This window comes from Diospyros lotus, chromosome 10 (assembly GCF_014633365.1).
Source record: "Diospyros lotus cultivar Yz01 chromosome 10, ASM1463336v1, whole genome shotgun sequence".
Taxonomy (NCBI): Eukaryota; Viridiplantae; Streptophyta; class Magnoliopsida; order Ericales; family Ebenaceae; genus Diospyros; species Diospyros lotus.
Window position 1 is genome coordinate 2,441,667 of NC_068347.1, and position 27,727 is coordinate 2,469,393.

At 35.5% G+C, this 27,727-nt stretch overlaps 2 protein-coding genes across 4 annotated transcripts; both read left to right on the forward strand.

The window, feature by feature from the left end:
- Positions 1-1,458: 1,458 nt before the first annotated feature.
- On the forward strand, positions 1,459-5,424 carry LOC127810792 (wax ester synthase/diacylglycerol acyltransferase 4-like). 3 transcript variants are annotated; one of them, XM_052350341.1, is made up of 5 exons: positions 1,459-1,713; positions 2,598-3,179; positions 3,897-4,250; positions 4,391-4,528; positions 5,103-5,424. In XM_052350341.1, exons 1-5 carry the CDS (start codon positions 1,492-1,494, stop codon positions 5,253-5,255), a joined length of 1,449 nt encoding a protein of 482 aa, XP_052206301.1. In that variant the 5' UTR covers positions 1,459-1,491; the 3' UTR covers positions 5,256-5,424. The 3 variants fall into 3 exon arrangements, with proteins under 3 accessions (XP_052206301.1, XP_052206302.1, XP_052206303.1); XM_052350342.1 differs by having other exon boundaries at positions 2,604-3,179; XM_052350343.1 differs by lacking the exon at positions 5,103-5,424 and having other exon boundaries at positions 4,395-4,528.
- Positions 5,425-19,356: 13,932 nt separating this feature from the next.
- LOC127811288 (wax ester synthase/diacylglycerol acyltransferase 4-like) lies at positions 19,357-26,087 on the forward strand. Its single transcript, XM_052351014.1, has 5 exons — positions 19,357-20,121; positions 20,798-21,385; positions 22,901-23,257; positions 23,394-23,531; positions 25,792-26,087. The coding sequence occupies exons 1-5, from the start codon at positions 19,912-19,914 to the stop codon at positions 25,942-25,944; spliced, it is 1,446 nt and encodes a 481-aa protein (XP_052206974.1). The 5' UTR covers positions 19,357-19,911; the 3' UTR covers positions 25,945-26,087.
- The last annotated feature ends 1,640 nt before the right edge of the window (positions 26,088-27,727 follow it).

The window sequence follows — 27,727 nt, forward strand, 5'->3', positions numbered from 1 at the left end:
GTGTTCCCAAATCCCAATATCCCATAAATTTCACTTTTCCTTCCCAATATCCAATGAATGTATAATTTTTTGCTGCCATTTAGAGTTTCAAGAAAAATTAGTTTTGTTTTTCTTTGTTTGTTATTGAAAGTTATTTGTTTTTTTTCTTATATCTAAGACATTATATTTTAGTTAAATATTTATTATCATTAAGAGATTATTATATTTTATATTTGATTGAATTTTATTTTTTTATTTTTTTATTTAATAAAATAATAAAACATTTATGTAAAAAAGTGTATTATTTATTTTTTATAAAAAAGTTAGTGTTCGAAAGCCTCAAAAAATCCTTTCGCCTAAGGCCCCTAACTCTGTTGGGCCGGCTTTGCTATAGACCTAGCCGTGGAAAAAACTTTATCACTAAGGGTGCGTTTGATTGCAAAGGTAGAATTTGAATGGAAAGAAAATGAATTCCAGAGAAGTGAATTGCAAGGAAAATGAATTCCTAAAAATTGAAAGTTTAACCTGTTTGATTAGTATAATTTTTTACCTGAAAAATGATGTTATTTTCCATCTTTTGGTGTTTGATTGATAATATTTTCCATAGAATTTGATCATTTTTCATGGAATTCAATGGTAAAAATGTATTGAAAAATATTAAATTTTGTACAGAAAAATTAAAATAATAATGTATTTTAAATTAATTAAATTATTTTCTCAAAGAAATAAAACTATAAAATTAATTTTTTTTGTTTTCCAAAAATATAATTTATACATAATTTTTTATTTTTATATTTATTAATTATTAAAAATATAAAATATAAATAATTTATAAACTTTTCCCCACCCACCTGCCCTTCTCCCTCATCCCCTAGCCACCACCCACCCCTGCTTTCAATTGCCTAGAAAATTTCCTCATCCCCCAGCAGCCTCCCACCCCTGCACTTCTCCCTCATATCCCCCAGCCACCACCTACCCCTGCTTTCAATTGCCTAGAAAATTTCATCTCCTTCTCTCAAGGAATTTGATTTCCATGATTTAAAGAAAAATATTCTCACGTGACCATTGTAAGAAAAATAATTTCTCTAAAAAAAAATACTGTCAAACACTTGATTTCCATGATTTAAAAAAAAGAACTCTCACGTGACCATTGTAAAGAAAATGATTTCTCTAAAAAAAAATACTGTCAAACACGTTCTAAGTTCATAACTACTTCTTAGAAAACATAAAATTAAGAGACCGACTATGTTATCTAATCATAAAAAGGGGAACATTTTTGTGGAGCAACTAATGAGAACATAACACCTCAACCCCAAACCCAAACTTAAGTGTGCATTTAATGAAGCATTAGGAAATTCAATTAACAGGAGACCATAAATGTGGATTGTATGTAGTTTGCAGGTGGCCAATTAATGAAGAAGATAATATCAATATATATATATATATGTATTTATATAATGCCAGCCCTAAAGACTTGGTTGATTAAGAAGAGAAGAGATTGGTGCCGTGGAGATGAATAAGCAAGAAGAAGAAGGGGCGGCGGCGGCGGCGGCAGAGGAGGAGGAGGAGGAGGTGGAGCCGGTGAGTCCGACCGGCCAATACTTCAACAGCTCCGCCTTGTCCATTGCGGTTCTTGGGGTTTTGGAATCGCAGGTTCCCATTGATGATTCCCAAACCATGGCCCTTCTCAAGGATCTCTTCCTCCCCATCAACCCTCGCTTTTCCTCCATCATGGTATACATACGATGCATCTTTGATTAAGCTCAAGTTTTTTCTTGTTATTATTGATGAGAACCTGCATACATGATATAATGCATCACGAACATTAGATAAGTATATAGAAATCTATATATGTACTTACCCGAGAGAAGTTAGAGCTCAAGTGGTAGGGAGGCCATTGTAGTCCCTTCCTACCCGGCCAACCTTAAGGGTTATGGGTTTTTTGAGCACCCATCAGAAGGTATATTGATCAATTACTCTCTTGAGTCTAGAGACGAGAGAGAAGGTAATAAGTCTCTTTTTTGTAGTGATAGTTGACTGTCAAGAGATGACAAAAAGATTTGAACACGTAGTCTTTTACTTAACATAAAATATATTAATCACGATCTCAATGTCTCTTTATTACATCTATATGTGTGTAAATACTAAACATATTTTTACATTTATGTACTTCCATATCGATGAGCAATGTAAAGGAGACTTGGGATTAGACTGTATTAATGTTTAGTTAGGACTGAGCTATCTAGGGACACACATGTATATATATATATATATATTACTATGTAATTGGGACCGACAAAGAATTATTTAGTTGGGGATGGCACGGGTTGAAATCCATGCCAGCCCCCCTATATCCACCCCAGTCCATAACCAAACTTAGCCATGTGCATCTTGTTTAATTTTTGGAAAAATAAATATGGTTACAAAACTACTAATTTGGGATCATATATTATATATATATGTAGATAGATATAGATATAGATATAAATTAATGTAGAGATGTATATATGTGCTTCTCCTTTTTATGCAATATTGGTATCCAAACCAAACAAATTAATTAAGAAAAGCTGCTTATTAATTAATTAATTAATTAATTAATTAAGGAAGATTGTTGAAAGCTGCAGGTTAGAGGCAAGAATGGGGAAAAACAATGGAAGAGAGTGGAAGTAAACCTCCGGGACCACATCAAAGTCCCCACATTCCCGCCGGGAATGTCTTCAGGCTTCTACGACGACCATTTCAGCGACTACATGACCAAGATCGCCATGGAACAACTTCCACAGAGCCGGCCACTTTGGGAAATTCATATCATCAAGTACCCGACCAGCACCGCCGCCGGCCAAGTCATCTTCAAGCTCCACCACGCGATGGGCGACGGCTTCTCCATGATGGGAGCTCTTCTTTCCTGCTTGCAGAGGGCCGACGACCCTTCTCTGCCCCTCACTTTTCCGGCGCTCAAGATGGGATTGGATTCCGATGGGGGGGCCGCCGGAATGTTCAGGAGAGTGCCAAGGGTTCTGTCGGGGCTTTTGAACACGGTTTTCGACTTCGGGTGGAGCCTTCTGAAGAGCAGCTATGTTGATGATGATCGGACGCCAATTCGGTCCAGCGCCGACGGGGTTGAGTTCCGGCCGATCAGGATAAGCACCGTCACTTTCTCTCTTGATCAGATCAAACAAATCAAGTCCAATCTTAAAGTGGTATGATTTAACACACTTTGTGCCTTAATTACCAACTTTTTTATTTTTATTTTTCACGGCTTCACCAAACTAACAAAACTTGTTATAAAAACTGAATATTGAAGCGACTTCGTATATTTAAAGATCAAGATAGATAGCATATTCTACGGGGGGTTACTCTTCACCATAGAATTATATTATTATTTGTTTACCTTTTAAAGATAGCTTACTCTTTACCCGACATATGTCTTTGCCAATGACCAATAGGGATGGGACACATGCCCCTTAGGTGGCCTGTATCAAAGGCGGCGGATAGATTTAGATCTCAGGAAATCTAAGATTAACTTAAGAAGATTTACCTCTATCTTATACAATAGATTGAATTTCAAAAATCTCGATAAGAAATGTTGGTGGCTAGCTTTGGCTGTCTTACTGAATCAAATTTCAACCCAAACTAAGTAAATTAAGGTCTCAATCTCTAGTAGAAAATGAGAGATTTAGCTCACCCAATCTAAGTAAAGGTCTCAATCAGAGTAGAAGGGAAAAAGACTAACAGTTAGACTCACGTCTATTATTTACTTTTAATATTAATAAATATAACACTATATATACTCAATTACCAGACATGTCTTTTCTACCTTCACACATGGATTACTTAATACCAATGTGGCCCTGATCCACCATCTAATTCATAATCCTCTTTTGGCTGACCCTCTTAGTGATTTGCCATGTGAACAGACAGTGAATGATGTGATAGCTGGGATAATCTTCCTGGCAACCAGGCTATACATGCAAGAAGCAGGCCCAGAATTCAGCAAGGCCAACTCCACAGCATTGGTACTGCTCAACACAAGGAACATTGCTGGCTACAAGTCTCTGGCTGAGATGATCAGCCCCAACCATGACACAAAATGGGGCAACCAATTTGGTTTCTTGCATGTAGCTGTCCCAGAGCTCACTAAATCTGAGTCTTCAGACCCTATCAGCTTTGTTTCTAGAGCACAGAAAATAATTAGGAGGAAGAGAGACTCTGGAGCTGTTTTCCTAACCGGCAAGCTATTAGATACACTCAGAAGATATATGGGACCCGAGGTACGTCGAATTCATACAACAATAACAACAATTACAAGCCTTTTGTGGGTGCATAAATGGGTAAAGTTAGATTAAAACGAGACGGTGAGAGTAAAAATAATAACGTAAAATTATCGTTAACAATTATACACTTGTGCCAGGCAGTAGCTCAACACATCCACAACACTTTGAAGAACTCAAGCATGACAATCTCCAACATGATAGGACCTGTGGAACAACTGGCTTTGAGCAACCATCCTTGTGCTGGCATCTACTTCATGGTAGTTGGTGTTCCACAGGTATGTATGCTTAAAGTATTTATCAAAATACTATAGTAGATTTTTAATAATTTTTTTTAAAATTTTTACTTTCAGTGTTGTCAATGTTTCTTACCCAACTATCTAGGATAGTAATTTATCGATTAGCGATAATTGATCTGTTACTTATAAGTGTAAAGTAATAAGTTTGAATCTTGTTGAGCCATGTTATTTTTGGAATAGTCTTACACCATTTTACCTGCGGGCTTAAATGAGAGAACCGATGATACTACTAATTAAAAATAATCCCTAACAAGTTATTAAAGATGCTAAGGAGGACAAGGCTGAATCTTGTGTTCCTGGTTTTGCTTTTGGGTATTTTTCTTTATTTACTCTTTTATTATTCTCCATATTGAGAGTCAATAATGGACAATTAGTTATCAAGTGGCCTAAAGCCCTACAATTAGAGGATGTCAATCTTAAAACCCGTCGTGCCTTTGACAACTTTCCTTCTTCTCCATTCACTAATGTTGTTTTTTAGCATGTCTTCGCCATAAAATGAATTGTTTAATAATTTGAAAGGGAAAGTTAAAAGTACGTCTGGTTTGAGTTGCAGAGTCTTACAATAACAATGGTGAGCTACATGGGGAATCTGAGAGTGGCAGTGGGGACTGAGAAAGGATATGTCGACTCACAGAAGTTCCAGTCAAGCATCCAGAAAGCCTTCGAGATGATGTTCAAAGCTGCAGTGAAGTCTGCAAATCCATAGGATGACACACCAGTCAATGAATAATAAATGGCTTCTACCAAGTTACATATACATAGTTAAATTGTTGGGTTATGTTTACATTCTTAGTATTTGTGATTCAAGTGTGATGTCACACCCTTCCACCAATTGTTGTCCACCAGCACATATGATAGGAAATTAATTGCATTTTCATCTTGTTGCAAATAAAGGTTTCGACACTGGGCCAGAAATGTATTTTTTAAATGTGAAATATACTATTTTAAAGTTTAGTCAATTAAAAGTGATCTATAAAATTTAATTTTTGAGCTATTGGGTATTAAGTTGTCATAAAATTAATGTGTAGAGGCATGATTTGTATTTCTAAATTGATGAGTGGTCAATTTAGAAATATTGAAAGTTGTTAAACTGCATAATTCAGTTACAAATAATAGGTCATGGTCTCTAATTTAACGTCACTTTTCCCTTTCTCTCTGCATCCCCATCAACAGAGAAAAAAACTCCTAAGAACTACATATCAATTAAAAGATCATAACCCGTTTTGATCAATCACAACAATGGATACGTATACGTTTCTACTTATTGTTTTATTTATTCTTGATGATTTGATATAAATGTTTTTGGGATTTGGGTGCTAATTTTCCACAAAGGTTTATTTCTCCTCAACAAGTGGTATCAGAGCCCTTTTCATGTTAAATCATTGAAAACTGTATTATTTTTTCGATCCATGATTTACTTTTGGTGTTATGGTATTTGAGTTTTTTTTTTGGATTCAATTTTTAAAATAAAATTTTTAGATTTAGTAACGATGTAGGCCTCTGGCTGCGCTGACAAGGAAAAGCAAAGTCGCACCTATTTGACCATGGCATTAAGAAAATCGCGACCAGTGGCTGCGACATTAAGAAAAGAAAAGTCGCAACCATCTGGCCACGACTTTGGCCGCGGCGTTCAGGCTTCCTAAGGAATGAGACCCCTAGGGTTTTCAGAACCAGACATAGGCCCGTGAAGGTTTTGGAGCTTACAACAAATTAGTTGTTTGATTGATTAATTAATTAAATTCAATAAATTAGTTTAAAATGGTTTTTATTTTTTTATTAATTAGTTTTTTCATAGTTTTCCTTTAAAAAAAATAGTTTTTTTATTAAAAAAAACTATTTTAAGAAAATAAGGGGTTGAGTGGGGCTGATACAGGATCCGGGATGGGTTGACTAGACTCGGTCCAGTACTGATCCGGTCAATAGTCAATCCAATCAACATTTGACCGTTGACTTTGACCCAAAAAAATTTAATTAAGGGATTATTTTTGTGCAATTTTAAATTCAGATATTGCTATGGTTTTATATATATATTTTGAAATAAATTAATTGAAACAAAATGTCACCAAAGTGACCTCTCTTGTGGAAATTAATTTGTTTTGAAATATAAACGGTTATGTGAATGTAACTTGTGTGAATATTTATCGGCCCAAAGGAAGGTAAATGTTTAATATAATTACACATGCACCTGTGGTAATAAATGCGTGATAATTGTTCGATTTTACATGTGACCAATAAATCGACCCAAAAGAAGATTTATTGTTTGATATGTTATTATTATCTGTGTTTGATTACTACACCAAGAGTACCACTTACAATTAATATTACTGTCTAAAGATTTCATATTAATGTTTTGCTAGATATCTTGAGATGGGACTTACCATTATTTGAATTTATTGATTGTTAATTATGGATATTAATTGAGCATGATTTTCATTTAGTTATTTTTATTCTCTGTACAGCTAATGTGTCTGTTATTACAATATCTGCTAACATAAATTCAATTCTCATGCTGAATTTTCAAGGATTGGAAATAGAACATATTGATTGTTTTTGGCTACATGGATCTAGACCTTGCGCTCAGAATTGAGCAATTCGCTCCTCTTACGAATGTAAGTTCACTTAATGATAGGAGGAACTTTGAGAAGTGGGATCGCTCAAATTGCATAAGTCTTATGATTATTAAGCGGGACATTTCAGAAGCCTTTAGGGGCGCAGTATCCGAAGGGATAACTAATGCCAATGAGTTCCTTGCCGAAATTGAGAAGCGTTTTGTGAAAAATGATAAGGCTGAAACAAGCACGCTTTTGCAAAGTTTGATTTTAATGAAATATAAAGACAAGGGAAACATAAGGGAGTACATCATGGAGATGTCTCACATTACTTCAAAACTTAAGGGACTAAAGCTTGAGCTGTCTGATGACTTGCTTATACATTTGGTATTGATCTCACTACTAGCACAATTTAGTCAATTTAAGGTTAGTTATAACTACAAGAAGGAGAAATGGTCTCTAAATGAGCTTATTTTGTATTGTGTGCAAGAAGAAGAAAAGTTGAAGCAAGATAGAATTGAAAGTGCTCACTTGGCAAGAACCTCTAAAGATAAGGGCAAGAAAAGAAAGAAAGAATATGAAAGAAATAACAACAAGACAATGGGGGTTGTTTGTTTTGCAATAAGACTGGACATGTGAAGAAGGATTGTGCCAAATATCATGCTTGGCGTGCAAAGAAAGCTACAATTCTTACTTTGGTTTGTTCTGAGGTTAATTTAGCTTTAGTACTTAGAAACATTTAGTGGTTAGATTCTAGTACTATTACTCACATAAGTGTTTCCATGCAGGGTTGTCTAAGCTACCGAAAGCCAAATGATGGTGAAAGATACATCTTTGTGGGTGATGGCAAATCGGTGGAAGTTGATGTAATAGTAGGGGTGGCAATTCGTGTTGGCGGGTCGTAATCGTGTCGTGTCGAGACACACGTATAACACGTGTCAGGCTAACCCGAACACGACCCATTTAATAATCGTGTCAAATTCTTTAAACCTAAACACGACACGTTTATTAAACATGTAACATGACACGACCCGTTTAATTAAACGTGCCGTGTCGTGTCACCTGTTAACCTGTTTAACCCGTTTAATTTAAATGGGTCGTGTTGTGTCACCTGTTAAACATGTTATTTAGTTTTAAATGTGTTATTTCGTGTATAATCGTGTTAACGTGTTCAGATCAACCCATTAACCCTTTTAATTAAATGTGTCATTTCGTATATAATCGTGTTAACGTGTTCGGGTCAACCCGTTAACACGTTTAATTAAACGTGTCATTTTGTGTCTAAACGGGTTAGACGGGTTGACCCGCCTAAGACACGAAAATAATCGTGTCATAAACGGGTTGACTCGTTTATGACCCGAACCCGATTAACCCCAACCCTAACCCGCTTAACTCTGTGTCGTGTAATCGGGTCGTGTCCAAAATTGCCAGCTCTATGTAATAGGCACTTTTAGATTATTGTTAGGAACTGGTTATTATTTGGATTTGCAAGACACTTTTGTTATACCGTCTTTAAGACGAAATTTGGTTTCTATTTCTTTATTGGACAAATCTGGATATTATTGTTTATTTAGAAACAACCAGTTTAGTCTTTCATTAAATTCAAATGTTATTGGTACTGGTTCATTATGTGCATATGATAACCTATATTTTCTTGATATTGTTGTGTCATATAATAAACCTTGCATGTGGAATCACATGGTACTAAACACAAATTAAACAAAGAAAATTCAGCATCATTATGTCATATCTCAAAAGCTAGAATTGGGAGACTTGTGTCTGATGGTATTTTGGATTCCCTTGACTTTACAGATTTTGATGTCTGCATTAATTGCATCAAGGGAAAACATAACAAAACTAAGAGATTAGGTGCCAATAGAACTTTAGACGTCTTGAAATTGATTTATACAGATATTTGTGGACTATTCCCTACAGCTTCTTGGAATGGTCAACAATATTTTATATCATTTATAGACAATTACTCACGTTATGGGTACCTATATCTCATTCATGAGAAATCTCAGTCACTGGACGTGTTCAAAGCTTTTAAGGCTGAGGTTGAGAATCAACTTAACAAAAGGATTAAGAGTGTCAGGTCTGACCGTGGTGGTGAATACTACAGCAGATATGATGGTTCAGGAGAACAACGTCTAGGACCATTTGCTAAATTCTTAGAGAAATGTGGAATTATCCCACAGTACACCATCCCAGGATCTCCTAGCATGAATGATGTAGCCGAAAGACAAAACAGAACCCTTAAAGATATGGTAAGGAGTATGATAGTCATTCTACCTTACCAAAATTACTCTGGGGAGAAGCACTAAAGACTGCTACTTATATTCTTAATAGAGTACCAACTAAAGTAGCTATCAAAACACTTTATGAGCTTTGGACAGACAAAAGGCCTAGTTTAAAGCATTTTCACATTTGGGGATGTCTAGTTGAGGCAAGGCCTTATAGGCCATATGGAATGAAATTGGGGTCTAAAACAGTGAGCAACTACTTTATTGGTTATTCTGAGCAATCTAGGGGTTACAAATTTTATGATCCCACACTTAGGTTAATTTTTGAAACGAGAACTGCAACATTTTTTAAGGATGTTGAGTTTAAGGGACAAATAAGTTAGAGACAATGTCTTTGAGAAGGAATCAGTTTCGATTCCTACTATTATTTTTGATAATGTGCAGGCTTCTATACCTATCATTGATCAAGAAGAAAATCAGGAACCTTAACAAGACAATGTTGAACAACCACCCATTCAGAATAAAGTAATTATTCTATAAGAACAAACTCAACAACCTTAAGAACTAAGGAGATCTACGAAAGAAATGAGAAGTGTTATCCCAGATGATTACATAGTATTTCTCCAAGAATGTGAAAAAGATATTGGAATGGTGGATAATGATCCAATCAACTTCCATTAGGCCATGCAGGGTTCTAACTCTCAAAAGTGGATTGATGCCATGAATGAGGAGTATAAGTCTATGCAAGACAATAAAGTTTGGGATCTTGTCCCATTACCAGAAGGTGCGAAACACTTTGGTTGTAAATGGATGTTTAAAACTAAAAGGGATTTGAAAGGTAATGTGGAAAGATATAAGGCTTGTCTTATAGCTAAAGGCTTTACCCAAAATGAGGACATTAACTTCAAAGAGACTTTCTCTCTGATGTCTATGAAAGACTCTTTTAAGACTATTATGACACTTGTTGCACATTTTGATCTTGAGTTACATCAGATGGATGTTAAGACGGCATTTCTCAATGGTGACATTAATGAAACAATCTATATGGTGCAACTTGAAAACTTTGTGTTGGGAGACCCAAAGAATATGGTTTGCAAAATAAAGAAATCCATCCATGGGCTCAAACAAGCTTCCTGTCAATGATACCACAAATTTCATCAAGTAATTATCTCGTTTGATTTTGAGGTAAATGTTATGGATGATTGTGTGTTCAGTGGGAGTAAGCATATTTTCCTGGTTTTGTATGTTGATGACATACTACTTGACACTAATGATATAGGCATGTTGCACGAAACCAAGAGATATCTATCAAAAAATTTTGAGATGAAAGATCTTAGTGATACCTCTTTTGTATTAGGGATTCAAATAACCGAGATCGCTCTCGGTATACTCTTGGATTATCACAAAAGAGCTATATCAATAAGGTGCTTAAAAGATTTGACATGCAGGATTATAAACTAAGGGACACCCCTGTCGCTAAGGGAGACAAATTTAGTCTCGATCAATGCCATATAAGAATGACTTTGAAGTTAAGGAGATGCAAAAGATTCCCTATGCGTCAGCTGTTGGGAGTTTAATGTATGCTCAAGTTTGTACACGTCTAGACATAGCATTCATTGTTGGAATGCTAGGCAGATATTTAAAGAACCCTGGGATGGATCATTGGGGAGCAACTAAAAGGGTTATGAGGTACTTACAGAGAACAAAAGATTATATGCTCACATATAGGAGATTAGATCAGTTGGAGATCATAAGGTATTTCGACTCCAATTACGTAGGATGCTAAGACAGTAGGAGATCCACTTCAGGCTATGTTTATCTGCTAGCTAGAGGAGCTTTTTCTTGGAGGAGTGCCAAGAAGATGCTCATAGCATATTCCACCATGGCAACAGAATTTGTGGCATGTTATGAGGCATCCAACCATGGAATATGGCTGCAGAATTTTGTCACTGGATTGCATATTTTGGATGGTATAGAGATATCGCTTAAGTTATATTGTGACAATAAATCAGCAGTTTTGTATTTCAATAACAATATGAGCTCATCTAAGTCTAAGCATATTGACATAAAGTTCATAATTGTGAAGGAAAGAGTGCACAGTGGACATATTTCCATAGAGAATATTGGAACAAACTCCATGATTGTGGATCCGCTTACTAAGGGATTACCACCCAAGGTCTTTCATGAGCACATTGTTCATATGGGTATTGTATTGTGTGAGAATGTCATATTTTAGTGGGAGTTTGTATTCTCGTTGCTTTATGTTTATTTTTGGAAACATTCATGTATTTGGATATTTTATGTACATAAATTAAGTATTTTATTTATTTCACTCTGTTATGTTATATTCAGTATCGATCTTACTAAAGAATAAGATAGGACCAATTGGAAATAGGCATGTTTGGATTACATCACATATAATTTTCATGCTATGCATCCATGATTGATTTATGTCATTTGGTTGTATTGATATACGTGACTATTGATGGATTTAGTCACGCTAAATGTGACAAAGATCGCTTTGATTCTATATCAGTATGATTAATTGATGATATTGTTCGGAAATACTCTTAAGGCATGTTTGGATCACATCACATGTAATTTCTATGCTGTAATTGATCTATGTCATTTGATTGTATTGATATACGTGACTATTGATGGATTTAGTCACGCTAAATGTTACAAAGATCGCTTTGATCATATATTAGTATGATCAATGGTTGAGATTGTTCAGAAATACTCTTAATGGTTATAACAAAAGTTTGGAGCTCATAAGGTTGTGCACATTTATAAGGTTACATATGTAGCCCATTGGTAGATTGTTGAAAATAAAGGTTTCGACATGTGGGGCCACAAATGTATTTTTTAAATGTGTAATGTTATCTTAAAGTTTAGCTGATTAAAAGTGATCTATAAAGTTTAATTTCTGGGCTATTGGGTATTAAGTTGTCATGAAATTAATGTGTAGAGACATGATTTGTATTTCTAAATTGATGAGGGGCCAATTTAAAAATACTGAAAGTTGTTAACTACATAATTCAATTACAAATAATAGGTCATGGTCTTTAATTGAACGTTAGTTTTTCCTTTATATCTACATCCCCATCAATAGAGAAAAAAAACTCTCAGGAACTACGTATCAATTGGAAAATCATAACCCGTTTTGATTAATCACAACAATGGATACAAGTATGTTTTCGCCTATTGTTTTATTTATTCTTGGTGATTTAACACGAATGTTCTTGGAATTTGGGTGATAGTTTTTCACAAAGGTTTATTTCTCCACAACACATCTATCCTGGGTTCCTTTTGTTTACTTGTTTCATCAAATGGTAAAAGTGGAGAAAATTTTTTAGTGAAAAAAGTAAGTCACTTCACATATAACATTTTTAGCTACTATACTTAAGTAGGAGCACTTGTCTTTTATAAGGCAAGTGGATGTGGGATACTTGGAGTAGACTTTGAGATCCCTAGTTTGATATCTTGCAGGTTTCGGGAGGTTCCCCAAATATAATAATGATGGGGTTGGATCCTTATCATCCGCCCTGGATCCTTCAGGATTTGAATTTAAGTTTTTATTCTGACATGAACACGTGTTATGCCTCAAAGGACTTAAGAAAAGGATGCGAGACGAACTTAGACTAGCATCCTTGAAGGGAACACATGACAAGCTTCGACTACCTTCCTTAAAAGGGTAATTTTGCAATGCGATATCAAAGAGTAAGATTGATACAAAATTGACAAGTTCTTATAACACCAAATAGAGAACCTCATATATTAGAGATACTCTTTAGTTATTACAATTTCACTAAACCTCAAGTATAAATTTCACTAACATGTTTTATGTTTTTGCTCTTGTGATAGTATCTTCAAGAAAAACTACATGAAGAAAAGAGGAAACAAATAAGATTTACGATTGAGATCAATCATCTCAATAAAAAATTAGAGGCTATTCAAAGTAAAATTAGTGATTTGGAGAGGAAACTCTCATATGTTAATCGCGAGAAAGTCGGACCATACAAATGCCTTCTTTAGCTTAAGAAATCAGAGTGATATGGCGGTATGATGATGGTTATCTTCTCTTTTGATCTTTGGAACAGCTTGTTTTATGAAAAATGTAATACCTACAAATAAATTTAGTAAATAATTCTCATAAATTAACGTGACATATTCATAATAATTTTGTACAAATTTATAATAATTTGACTTCAAATTAACAATAAATCTACTCATTACTATAAACTATTATTAATTTTGAGTAGAATCATTATGAATTTGTGTCACATTAATTTGCGATGATTATTTGTCAAACTTATTTGTAAATATAACATTTTCCTTATTTTATAATAGTTTTTGGCGTACGTTTATTGAGGGACTAAATCAAGTTTAATCTTTGTACTATTTTTATTCTTTTTTTTATGGGTATAAATTCTCTTTGATTCTGAGTTAGTTTAAATCCTAAAAGTGGTGTAAAAAAAAAATCTCTCAGGAGCCTATTTAATTGTAAAAAACATATTTTACTTTCCAATTTGAACTTTATAACATGAATTGGATTTTTTTTTTTTTTTTTTTTTGTGTGTCTTAGCTTATATCATACATTAGCACATTCCTATTTGTCTTCTTATATGTTTTGATTCATTCTTCCTACACCCCCAGAATTCATGCTACAACCGATGTGCCTTAATGCTGAGCAATGCCACAGAGCTTTCTACTCTCGTTATAATATGGATAATATGATTTGTTAGCTAATCTATTGTGTTGACTGAGTCCGCTCGATAAACAAGAAAAATGAGGGCTAATTATTTTTTTTTGTAAATTTGTAATTTTATTCAATTTTCTTAATATTGTCAATTAGATCTAAATTAACTTAATTGAATGTATAATTTTATTTATCGATTTAAAAAAAAATATATTCATACGGACTTGACATGACAGATATCTATAATAATAATTTTGATAAGATTTACTGTTATGGGTATTTCCCGTCTGCTCCATATGGGTTGGATTTAATTTAGTGGGCCGGCTCAATCGCTTAAGATCTAATAAACATCGAGCTGAGCTCGTTAAGGCAAGCTCGCACGATGCTAGAACCCCAGGCTCAAACGGTGGGACCGAGCGAGCTCTCGGCAATGCCCCTAACTTATCAGCGTATTCGGACGAGCTTCCAGCTACGTTTCGAGCGAGCTCCCAACGATCTCTATAACTTGTCGGCTTAGCTGATCAGCTCACATGACAGAAGGGATGCATGTCGCAGTATATCAGTAGGCCGAGGGCCGCCCCAACTGGACCATTTAGCCCATTCGCTACAACATTATTCAATTTTTTTAATATTATTAATTAGATCTAAATTAACTTAATTGAATGTAATTTTATTTATCGATTTAAAAAAAAAATATATTCATACTACTTGATACGACAGATATTTATAATAATAATTTTGATAAAACTTACCCTTACACATAAGCTAAAAAATTTATAATTTATTATACATAATCTATTTAATTTTTTTTTACAAATTATATTTTTTTCTATATATTATTATTATTATTATTATATAACACATGTAATATCAAATCAAGAAGCCTCAAGTCTTTGTAACACAAAACGATGAAAACGAGCGAAATATGAAAACTTTTATGTTATTCGTATCAAATAGCATAAAATTTATTTAACACGAGCGAAAGAACGTGAGCTACATGAGGATGAAACCTATACACCCACCCCGCTATTCGACATGAATAAGGGAACTTGGGCCCCATGAAAGTAAAACCCATACACCCACTCCACTGTCCCACACAAATGAGGGAGTGTGGGCTCCATGAAGGTGAAACCCACACCCACCCGGCTAGCCGCATAAATGTTACCCGACAGAAAACCCATCCCCCACGTATATATATATATATATATATACACACTAATATTACTTGGGCTCAATTCCCTGTAATTCTTCAAATTTGTCTTCTCATCTCGCTGGCGAATTAATTGCGCCTGTACAATCTCGCGAGACCCTCGTACCTTTCTTCTATTTGCTTTTCCAATTTGACATTTCAAACCTTAATTTCATTAATTCTAATATAACATATATAATGTGTATAATTGTTACACACATTAATATATATTATCAAGAATTAATTAAACATAGAGAACTTTTTCTTTTGTGTTACTAGCATTGAGTAAACTTATTTGGGTTTTCGATTAGCGTGCATTATAATACTTCTATTGACTAACAACCCGACTGAGTGAGAGCCATGATTGATCAAACTCACAAGATTTGATAATTATGTTAAGATCTAGTTGATGAGAAACGTCATTAATGGGTGTACCAATGCAAGGGTTTAAGTGGATTTTCAAAAAAATTTCGAAAAACAAATAAAATGACAGCGAAAACATGAACCAAAATCATCTTGCAAGACTCGTTTCCAATGTCCATATGACAGACGATCTAAACCATGCCATAAGGGTTTTAGTAGATATACCTTTCAACACTTAAAGGCCGATGTAGAGGCTATAATTCATTCGGTGGAGCAACTTCTTGCTTTTGAACAACTTGAATTGATTTGGTTAGACCGAATTGACTCCTAAATACAAGGAGGGCTAGTCAATCCACGCTCAAGCAAGATGGTAAATCTCTTTACTCTCTCTTTGTGTTAGACAAAGAGAGTAAGGGAGATATAGGCTGAAAAGAAAATTGGGTTCAAATGAAAAGACCCAAGGACCAAAACAGTTTCACTGTTTTGCTTGAGTTGATGCTATAGCAATGGAAGAATAAGGAGCTAAGGAAGAAGGGCAATCAGAGAGTCTTTTGAGCTTTGAAAATGGAGAAGAAATCGAGCTAGGGTTGAGAGAAATCAATGCAACAATTTCTTTCGTTTCTTCTTATCCATTTTTGGCTTATATATCAAATACACAAAACCCTATCCACCTAATCATCCTCACAATGAATAAGAAACATGGAAATCGGGCTGGGAACATGGAGGAGACCAGAAGAATGCACGTCTTCTGCCCTTCGTCTGCCCTCGCCACGTGCTCGAGCTTTTCCATTACACAAAATGACAAATCGATCATGCATTCTGCCAATGATATCGACAGAAACTGTTGACAATTCTCAAGGAATTGTCGACAGTTCGTCTCGAAATGGTTAACAGTTTTCCAAGGCTTTCAACCGTTTTGCTCCATTTATCCAAAATTTCCAGAAATGCCATCTAAATCTAGCACATTGATGAGTACTTTTAACCATCATGAAATATGATGGTTCTCGTACCATGCATGAGCATAATCTTGAAATAACGACCTTAATAGGAAAATTAAAGACTTTGGGAATGAGTATGAATGAGTACTACTTAGTATAGTTCATTCTTAATTCTTTGCCTTTTGAGCAATATGGGTCATTTTAAATGAATTACAACACTATAAGGGATTAGTGGAATGTAAATGAATTGATCACCATGCTTGTTTAAGAGGAGACACAGTTAAAGAATCAAATAATTCATTATGTTCATCTCTTCAGTAGTCAAGAAGTTGGAAAGAATTTTGAAAAAAAGGTGGAAATAGCAAGAAAAAAGATTTTCACAACTTGAACGAATCTTATAAGAGTGATCACAAGAAGGAATATGGGACCATTAAGTGTTACTTTGGTAATAAAGGTGGACACTATAAGAAAGATTGTTTGAAACGTAAAACTTGGTTTGAGAAAAAAAAAAAAAAAGGGTAAGCCTTTATATTTCTAATACAATATAGGGATTTCTTAAGATTCGAACCATAAATCCAAATGTAAGTTTTGTGTTCATAAAAAATAAATTCAAAGTTCCTATTGAAGCCATTGACACTTTATCATTTAATTTTTGATATTGGACATTATTTAGATTTATTTGATACTCTTCATGTGCCTATATTTTCTTGCAATTTAGTTTCTTTAAAGAAACTTGATATGGTAGGATTTTCTTTTAAATTTGGTTCTAGATCTTTTAGTTTATTTAAGAATAATAGTTTTATTGATTCTGGAAGGTTATTGTCTTTACAAGTTTAAATTTGATAATTTTTTTGTTAAGACTTTAATGACCTTGCATCATATGTTAGCATTGTGTAATCTAATGGCACCTCACACCTAAGAGGGGAGGTGAATTGAATGTTTATATATTTTAAAAATTTGTAATACTTTTCAAATATAAATAACAAAACAATGAAATGTAAACTAGAAAATAAAAAAAAATAATGAAAGAGATACAAAGATTTATTATTGCCTACTTGTTGGAGATTTTTCAATCCACTAAAACGTCCTACTTAAACCAAATAAGCCATCCAGTTTACCGCTAGGAATTACAATCTCCTAGGGGTGAGCAAAACTTCGGTTAAACTGATGTAACCGAACCGAATCGATAAGTTTGGTCGATTCGGTTCGATTATTTTTTTTCAAAATTTTGGTTAGGTTAAATTTTTTGGAAAGTTCGATTTTCTGTGTTCGGTTCGGTTTTTTGCTTGAAATAACCGAACAGAAGCAACATAATTACAATATAACCGAAACCCTTTAATCGGACAGAGATGCAAATTGAAAATATCCAAGTGCTAAATAGAGACGTAGAGGAGAGAAGACCAAGGCAGAAGGATCAAACCGCGCGCACCTTCCGTTTGCTCCGGCTCCACCCTCTTCCTTCCATCGTCTTCGACGCTCTGGCACGAAGGCACCATCACCCCATCCCTTCCATCGACGTCGACGCTGCGACACCCGAGGCAAAAACTCTCACTCACCTGGAATTGGAAGGCTGGACCGAGACGGACGCGAGACGCCGAGAGAGAGACCCTTCGAGTCCGTTGTCATTGGTGTCGCCTTCACCTTCGACGCCTTTCCTTTTGCCGTCAGCAGTCGGCCGCCCCCCTTTTATCCCTTCGTCGATCGTCGTCCCATTCGTAGGACCTAGACCGATGCCTTTCCCTTCGTCGATTGTCGTCCCCTTTGTCTCCTTGTTTCTTCCTTTCCTTATGCTTGGACGATGGACCCATACCAACGATGATCGGCCGTCAGACAGAGGTTAGTATTGACATTAGTTAGACAGATGTTAGTATTGATAGAGGTTACTCAAACAAAGGTTAGTATTGCATAATCAGTTATCGATTTGGTTAATTTAGTTTAGTTTTCGATTAGTTCAGTTAGTAGGGTTGGTCGGTTTGGTTATTATATGCTGGTTGGTTCGGTTCGGTTAGTAGTATTTTTTGTTCGGTTCGATTTGGTTATGACCGATTGCACACCCCTACAATCTCCTACTTATATTCAAATAGGCCTTTTAGCTCAACTGCTAGGAATTACAAAACAATTACAAAAGAGAATAATCTGAGAGTTAACACTCTCAATTACAAAAATCTCTCTAAGAATTACAATAAGACTTAAACAAGATGTTACAAAAGATAAACAAATAATAAAAAAACTAATAAAAAAACAATAACACTTGTAAACTTCTATCACTTGATCAACCTCTCTGGTGCATCCTTGGTATGGTATTTATAAGCTTTTTTTGTGCATTGAATTAAATAGGCATTACAAGAGTCATTGGGAGCTTTTAATGTCTGTAAAAACTAGCCATTTAAATATGTCAATGAAGAGACAGTCGACAATTTACCAAACCAGTTAACAGTTTTCTTTGAGAAAATTGAAGCATACTTATGGCTTTGGGAAAACGGTTGACTTCTTTAGAAAAATGATCGATTATTTTGACAACAAGTCAACATTATATAGTAAAGGTCGACAATTTTTAAACATAACACAAAAATTACAGAGAACGTAAAAATGCGACGTCGACAGTTCACAAGAACGATAAACTATTTTGCTCTAAAGGAAAAAATGGTTGACACTTTTGGAAAGTGGTCGATAGTTTTGCTTGATACATCAACACATTTTGTAAGGTACAAAATGATCAATAGTTTTACCTTAAATATTACTAAGTGTGTATAATTTTGAAAGAATTTTAACACACTTTTCAAAAAATACTTTGAGTTCAAAATGAATATTTTCTTTAATACCGTAATATTAACTTTCAAGATAAAAAGTTATGCCACAAAGGATTTTTGCATATATTGAAAGCATATTAAAAATAAATCCATCGCCTCACCGACAGTCGATGCAATGATTGTCGGTAAGGCGAGGCAAGGCTGGGCGACTGTAACGAGGCACGACGGAGAGACGAGCGACAGTCATGACAAGCAAGAGAGACGTGCAAAGTAGGGGGGAATCCATTAGAGGGGGAGGGGGAGGGTGAGAGCAGGGCGTGAGGGTAAAATGATCTTTTTGTCCCCCTTTCAATAAACCCATTGTAAACCCGTCGTGCTCTCTAACATTTTCCCAACACAGCACATGCAGTAAACACTTGTGGTCCGCAAATGGTTAAATTTTCAAAAAGTAGGGATTGCGTCGTCCATTATTCAATCATGAGCAAGAGAGCCAGAAATACGGAGAGAGTCTGTGGTTTTGCAGGTGGCCAATTAATGAAGAAGATATATATATATATATATAGATAGATAGCCAGCTCTAGAGACACAAACCTGTGGTTGATTAAGAAGATTAGAGATTGGTGCCGGGGAGATGAATAAGCAAGAAGAACAAGGGGCTGCGGCGGCGGAGGAGGAGGTGGAGGAGCCGGCGAGTCCGATCGCCCAATACTTCAACAGCTCCGCCTTATCCATTGCGATTCTTGGGGTTTTGGAATTGCAGGTTCCCTTTGATGATTCCCAAGCCATGGCCCTTCTCAAGAGTCTCTTCCTCCCCATCAACCCTCGCTTTTCCTCCATCATGGTATACATACGATGCAGCTTTGATTAAAATCAAGTTTTTTCTTGTTATTATTGATGAGAACCTGCATACATTATATATGTGTCTAATAATTTAGAAATCACGAACATTACGTAAGTATACAGAAATCTATATCTATATATATAGATATATATGTACTTACCCGGCCGGGAGAAGTTAGAACTCAAGTGGTAGGGAGGCCAATGTAGTCCCTTCCTACCCGGCCAACCTTGAGGGTTAATTATGGGTTTTTTGAGCACCCATTAGAAGGTATTGATCAATTACTCTCTTGAGTTTAGAAACGAGAGAGAAGGTACGTAAGTCACTTTTTTGGAGTGATAGCCAACTGTCAAGACATGACAAAAAGATTTAAACCCGTAATCTTTGTTTAACATAAAATATATTACTCACGATCTCAACGTCTCTTTAGTATCTCTATATATATTTGTAAACACTAAACATATTTGTGGGTGTACATCCATGACAACCAAACTTAGCCATGATGTACATCTTGTTTAATTTTTGGAAAAATGAACACGGTATCCAATATTGGTATATATATAGATAGGTATAGGTATAGATATAAATGTAGAGATGTATATATATATGTGCTTCTCCTTTTTATGCAATATCGGTATCCAAACCGAACAAATTAATTAAGAAAAGTTGAAAGCTGCAGGTTAGAGACAAGAATGGTGGAAAACAATGGAAGAGAGTGGAAGTAAACCTCCGGGACCACGTCAAAGTCCCCACATTCCCGCCTGGAACGTCTTCAGGCTTCTACGACGACCATTTCAGCGACTACTTGACCAAGATCGCCATGGAACAACTTCCACAGAGCCGGCCACTGTGGGAAATTCACATCGTCAAGTACCCGACCAGGACCGCCGCCAGCCACGTCATCTTCAAGCTCCACCACGCGATAGGCGACGGCTACTCCATAATGGGAGCTCTTCTTTCCTGCTTGAAGAGGGCCGACGACCCTTCTCTGCCGCTCACTTTTCCGGCTCTCAGGAAGGGCTTGAATTCTCAGGCGAATTCCGATGGGGAGGCCGCCGGAATTTTCAGGAGAGTGCCGAGGGTTCTGTCGGGGCTTCTGAACACGGTTTCCGACTTCGGGTGGAGCCTTCTGAAGAGCAGCTATGTTGAAGATGATCGGACGCCGATTCGGTCCAGCGCCGACGGGGTTGAGTTCCGGCCGATGAGGATAACCACCATCACTTTCTCTCTTGATCAGATCAAACAAATCAAGTCCAATCTTCAAGTGGTATGATTTAACACTTTGTGTCTTAATTACCAACTTCTTCTTTTTTTAATTATTTTTTATTTTCACAGCTCCACCAAACTAACAAAACTCGCTATATTTAGATAAACAGAATATTGAAGTGACTTAGTATATTTAAAGATCATTACAAGATAGCTTACTCTTGAAAAGATGCGACGAGAGAATTTAGTCACTAAAAAAAAAATAATGTTAAGTAACGGAATTTAGTGACGGAACTATTCCGCCGCTAATTGACGAAAGATAGTGATGAAATTTTCGTCGCTTACTCTTTGTCCCACATGTTTTTGTCAATGACCAACAAAGATTGGGACACATGCCCTCTACTTGGCTTATTTATATCAAAAAAAGGCTAATATATTTAGGTATCAGGAGATTTAAGATTAGCCTAAGGAGATTTGTCTCTATCCTAATACACAATAGGTTGAATTTTAGGCTAACTCTGAATATCCTGCCCAGCCAAATCTCAACCCAATATATAGATATATAAAGATCATAATCTTTAGTAGAAAATGAGAGATTTAGGTCATCCAATAATAATATATAAATGGGATATCACTGGTCATCTTCAGATGATAATAAATGGGATATCAGTTTTCACCTTCCAATAATAATAATTGGGATGTGAGTGGTCTTCAGTCATTCATTCATCGTCATCTCCTCCATTGACAGCCTTGTCTCCTGGACTTTAATATTATATTAATATCTTGTCTAGAATATGTAAATAATTGTACTATCATTTCAGTTATAGTTTAATGATAAATTTTAAATTTAACTTCCTAATTCTTAGTTTTTTTTTTATTTTAATAAATTCGTAATTTTTTTTATTTTACTGAATTTGAAGTGATATAATTTATATTAATTGTTTTTTTTTATTATGCTCCGAACATCACTTACACTGTAGTAATTTTTAAATTCTTGTTAAAAGAATTAGGTTGCGTTTTTTTTAATGTTTTCAAATTATTTTAATTTTTAATTTTTTAAAATAATAAAATATATTTTCTTTGGTTTTTTAAAAATATATTTTTGAAAACAAAAAAAAAATACTGTAAAAAAAATTCAAAATAACAAAAAGTTGTTTTGAGTATTTTTATTTAAAACAAACTCTAAAATCAAAATATATTTATTTATTTATATTTTATTATTATAATAAAAAAAATATTTCAAAATTCATTAACTTTAAAATGTATATATTGTTTTAATAATATATTAACATTAAATATTTTTAATTTATTGAATAATCAAATTTATTGAATAAAATAATATTAAAAAAATATTTTCAAAATTTTAAAAAAGAATGTTTTTTTTTAATTTTTTGTTTTGAGAAATAGTTTCTTAAAATGACAAAGAAAATATGTTTTTAATTTCTTAAAAACAGACTATTGAAATAAAAAATTAAAAATAAATTCAAAACTCAAAATTAGCGCTAATCCACCTTCTAATTCATAATCTTGTCATGGCTAACCCTCTTAACTAGTGATTTGCCATGTGAATATGTAGACAGTGAATGATGTGATAGCTGGGATAATCTTCCTGGGAGCCAGGCTATACATGCAAGAAGCAGGCCCAGAATTCAGCAAGGCCAACTCCACAGCTTTGGTACTACTCAACACAAGGAAGAATCTTGCAGGCTACAAGTCTGTGGCTGAGATGATGAGCCCCAGCCATGACACAAAATGGGGCAACCAATTTGCTTTCTTGCATATAGCTATCCCAGAGCTCACCAAGTCTGAGTCTTCAGACCCTATCAGCTTCGTTTCTAAGGCACAGAAAACAATTAGGAGGCAGAAAAACTCTGGAGCTGTTTTCCTCACTGGCAAGCTATTAGATACACTCAAAAGATGTATGGGACCTGAGGTACGTACGTTGAATTCCTACAACAATTACAAGTCTCTTTTGGGTGCCGAAATGGGTAAAGTTAGATTAAAACGAGACAGTGAGAGTAAAGATAATAATGTAAGATTATGGTTAACAATTATACACTTTGTGCCAGGCAGCAGCTCAACACATCCACCACACTTTGAAGAACTCAAGCATGACAATCACCAACATGATAGGACCTGTAGAACAACTCACTTTGGCCGACCATCCCTGTGCTGGCATCTACTTCATGGTAGTTGGTTCTCCACAGGTATGCATGCTTAAAGTTTTTAAAATTTCTACTTTTAGTATTGTCAATTTTCCTTAATTACCCAACCATCTAGGATAGTAATTTATCGGTTAGCTATATATAGCTGGATCTGTTATTTATAAGTGTAAAGTAATAAGTTTAAATCTTGTTGAACCATGCTATTTCTCGAATGATCTCACACCATACAATCTGCAACCTTAAGTGCGAGCGAGAACTGATGACACTACTAAAAATAATCTCTTAACAATTGTCAATTATTAAAGATGGCTAAGGTGCGACAAGACTATCAATATTGTGTTCATGATCTTTCTTTTGAATATTTTCCTTTATTTACTCTTCCATTATTCTCCATATTGAGAGTCAATAATGGACAACTAGTAATCAAGGGGCCTAAAGCCCTACAATTAGAGCATTGTGATTCTAACTCAGCACTTAGGTTTCTTCCCATTTGTCCTTTCTGTTCTTGTGAAGGTGGTTAGCTAGGTGAAAAAAGACTCGTAATTGATTTAATATTGTCCATAAAAAAGGTAGCATAGTGATTTTTTGTCCAAAAATTGAGGGTCTATTGGAGGCCAAATGGGCGAAATACCTATTTCACTCTCTTCAGACATATTTTTTGGACGACAAATTATATATTATTAAAAAAAGTACGATTTCTAAGAGGACAATTATATGTGCCCCCACTGTCTGTAATGATTTTTAAAAGATTTATGCTTTTCAACAAATGTCAACCTTAAAACCTTTAGAACCATCTTTCTTCTCCATTCATTAATCTTGCCTGATTGTTGTAACTTAATTAAAAGAATTATAACTTTTAATTTTTTAGATTATAATTTTTAAAATTTAAAATAAGTTGTGAACTTGTTTGATATAACTTTTCAGAACTTGTAGTTAAACAGTTATGGTGTTTGATACCATAAACTGTAAAATAATTTATTTTTGTATAATTATCCATAATACTCTTAATAGTTATAGAATGATAATTTAAAAATTAATTAGTGTATATGTATAAGTTTCAAGTATTATAAAAAAATTAATTAGTGTATAGAGAGAAAGGGAGATGGCGAGTGAGAAGAAGAGATTTGAAAATGAAGATGGCGGTGGAGAAGAGAGACCCTTGATTGTGTAGACAGAAGAGTAATTTTTTGTTAAAAATAGGGGCAAAATTGTCAAAAAATGTAACTGTTTAATCAGAAGTTGTAGAAACTGGGGTATCCCAGTTTTGAAAAAACCAATTTCTACCCCTTCTAAAAACTAGTAGAAGCTATAAGCTAGAATTCTAAAAACTAAAACAAACACTATATACCCATTTTTTTGAAGTTAGAAGCTAAAAGTTGCAGCTTTTAACCTACAACAAACAGGCCCGTTGTCTTTTAGAATGTCTTCGCCATATAATTAAGGAAAATTCTATCAGCAGCCCGTGAAATTACTTTTCATAACTCACACCATGTAAAATGCTTCATTAATTTTAAAATTCCCATTTTAACCCCATCTGTAGCAGAAAGAAGAGAGAAAGAGAGAGAATGGGTCGGCTGCCATGACCGACCCACACCCACATACACACACATATATATATATATACACACACACACGATTCCATGGTCGTGGCCATGAAAGCCGACCCACCTCGCGGTCGTCGCAGAGAGAGAATGGGTCGGCCATGGCCGACCCCCCCCCCCACACACAAACACACCTATATATATATATATACACACACACACACATGGTCGCGGTGTCGTCGGGGTGGGGAGGGGTCGGGACAGAGATTGCTGAAACCCCCGCACCGCAAGGTGCAGAGGTTTCTGATGGCCGCGACCATGCTTTCGTGTGTGTGAGTGTATATATAGGTGTGTGTGTGTGTTGGACTGGGTTCCATGGCTGCGGCCATGCTGTGTGTGTGAGTGTATATATATGTGTGTGTATGGGTCGGCCATGGCAATTGACCCTCTTTTTCTCTACTATGGCTCGCAACCATTATACAAAGAGAAAGCGAGAGTGTATGGGGAAGGGCTAATGACGATGGGTCAACAGTCGCCCGTGTGTATATATATATATATGTATGTGTTTGTGTGTGTATATGATGCGGGAGAGAAAAAGAGAGGTAAGGCTAAACTGAAAATTTTAAAATTAATGAAGAATTTTACATGATATGAGTTATGAAGAGTAATTTTATGGGCTGCAGATAGAAATTTTCTATAATTAATGACTTCTTTAACTATTTGAAAGGCAAAGCTAAAAGTTTGTTTGGTTTGAGTTGCAGAGTCTTACAATAACATTAGTGAGCTACATGGGGAACCTGAGAGTGGCAGTGGGGTCAGAGAAAGGATTTGTCGACTCACAGAAGTTCCAGTCAAGCATCCAGAAAGCCTTTGAGATGATGTTCAAAGCTGCAGTGAAGCCTGCAAATCCGTAGGATAACACACCAGTCAATTAATAATAAATGGCTTTTGCCAAGTTACATGTGTCGTTAAATTGTTGGGTTATGTAACTTTACATTCTCAGCCCATCTCTGAGCATCTCTTTTACTCATTATAAATAATTTACTTCTTATTTTTAATTTATGGGTGATTCGATCACATTTCTTATTTCATTCTCTATTTTAATTAGGGATGGCAATTCGTGTTGGTGGATCGTAATCGTGTCGTGTCGAGACACACGTATAATACGTGTCAGGCTAACCCGAACACGACCCGTTTAATAATCGTGTCAAATTTCTTAAACCCGAACACGACACGTTTATTAAACGTGTAACACGACACGACCCGTTTAACCCGTTTAACTAAACGTGTCGTATCGTGTCGTGTCACCTATTAACCTGTTTAACCCGTTTAATTTAAATGGGTCATGTCGTGTCACCTGTTAAACGTGTTATTTAGTTTTAAACGTGTTATTTCGTGTATAATCGTGTTAACGTGTTCAGTTCAACTCATTAACCTTTTTAATTAAACGTGTCATTTCGTATATAATCGTGTTAACGTGTTCGGGTCAACCCGTTAACACGTTTAATTAAACGTGTCATTTCGTGTCTAAACGGGTTAGACGGGTTGACCCGCCTAAGACACGAAAATAATCGTGTCATAAACGGGTTGACCCGTTTATGACCCGAACCCGATTAAGCCCAACCCTAACCCGCTTAACTCCGTGTCGTGTCGTGTCGTGTAATCGGGTCGTGTCCAAAATTGCCAGCTCTAATTTTAATAAACTTCAATTCTGGACCTTATTGGCCTAATCTTGTCCCTTGACTCACAGCCCAATCTCGACCCTCAACTCATGGTCTGATCTTAGCCCAGCCTTGACCCGATCTTGGCCTCGCGCCAGCTAGAGATGGCAAACGGGTCAGATGGCCCATGGGTCTGCCTCTCTACACAACCCGACCCTACTCAATACTGTAGTAGACAGGTCGGCCAGCCCACCAAATGGCCCAAAAAAGCTCGTAGGTCAGCCCTACAATGCAAAATGGCCCTATAAGGCCTGGCCCGACAAAACCCTTGCAAAATTATAATTGAAGCACATGGCAAGAATAATTGGTTTGAGCTTTTTATATATGTATTTTAATAGTCAATTATCTTCTCGTACTTTAGATTTTATTATTTTTTTTTAAATCATACTAATTTAAGCATCAGAGTGCCCTCAGGAGCAATTCCATGGGTAATTCTTTGCAGGTACTTATACCGTTTGAAGGAATTAAGGAGATTTGACAACACTTAAATATTAATTTATTTTTTTAATATCATTTAATAACCTATTATTCATTTGCATCTTAATATATGTTTGTTATTGAAACCAAACTAACTTAAGCATTGGAGTGCCCTCGGGATTGCCCCTGAGGGTAGTTTTTTGCAAGTATTTTTAGTATATGAAGGAGTTGGGGTGTTCTTCAAAGAGGGAGACATTGAAAAATATAAAATCGACAATCGCTTGTAATTACTTATAAATATATTTTAAAAAACGTTTGTTGCATTTTAGAAAAAAATATTTAAAAAATTAAAAATCAATGGCCCATGGCCCGGCTCAGCTAGAGATGGGAAATGGGCGGGTCGGCCCGCATCCCACTTAGCCCACCCATTTGGTGGGCCGAGCCGAATTTGGCCCACGAGGAAGACGGGCTAGGTCGGGCCGGGCCGGGCCAAGGAAATAGAAACTTGGGCTCGGCACGGCCTTATAGCCCTTAATAAATGGGCCAAAGTGGGCCGGGT

What these genes read in the sequence shown, in the direction of transcription:
- LOC127811288 (XM_052351014.1), top strand. Translation starts at nt 19,912, where the DNA reads ATGAATAAGCAAGAAGAACAAGGGGCTGCGGCGGCGGAGGAGGAGGTG. An exon ending in CTCGCTTTTCCTCCATCATG is followed by an intron (nt 20,122 to 20,797) that starts GTATACATACGA and finishes TGAAAGCTGCAG; the next exon opens with GTTAGAGACAAGAATGGTGG. An exon ending in TGGTAGTTGGTTCTCCACAG is followed by an intron (nt 23,532 to 25,791) that starts GTATGCATGCTT and finishes TTTGAGTTGCAG; the next exon opens with AGTCTTACAATAACATTAGT.
- LOC127810792 (XM_052350341.1), top strand. Translation starts at nt 1,492, where the DNA reads ATGAATAAGCAAGAAGAAGAAGGGGCGGCGGCGGCGGCGGCAGAGGAG. An exon ending in CTCGCTTTTCCTCCATCATG is followed by an intron (nt 1,714 to 2,597) that starts GTATACATACGA and finishes GATTGTTGAAAG; the next exon opens with CTGCAGGTTAGAGGCAAGAA. An exon ending in GAAGATATATGGGACCCGAG is followed by an intron (nt 4,251 to 4,390) that starts GTACGTCGAATT and finishes CACTTGTGCCAG; the next exon opens with GCAGTAGCTCAACACATCCA.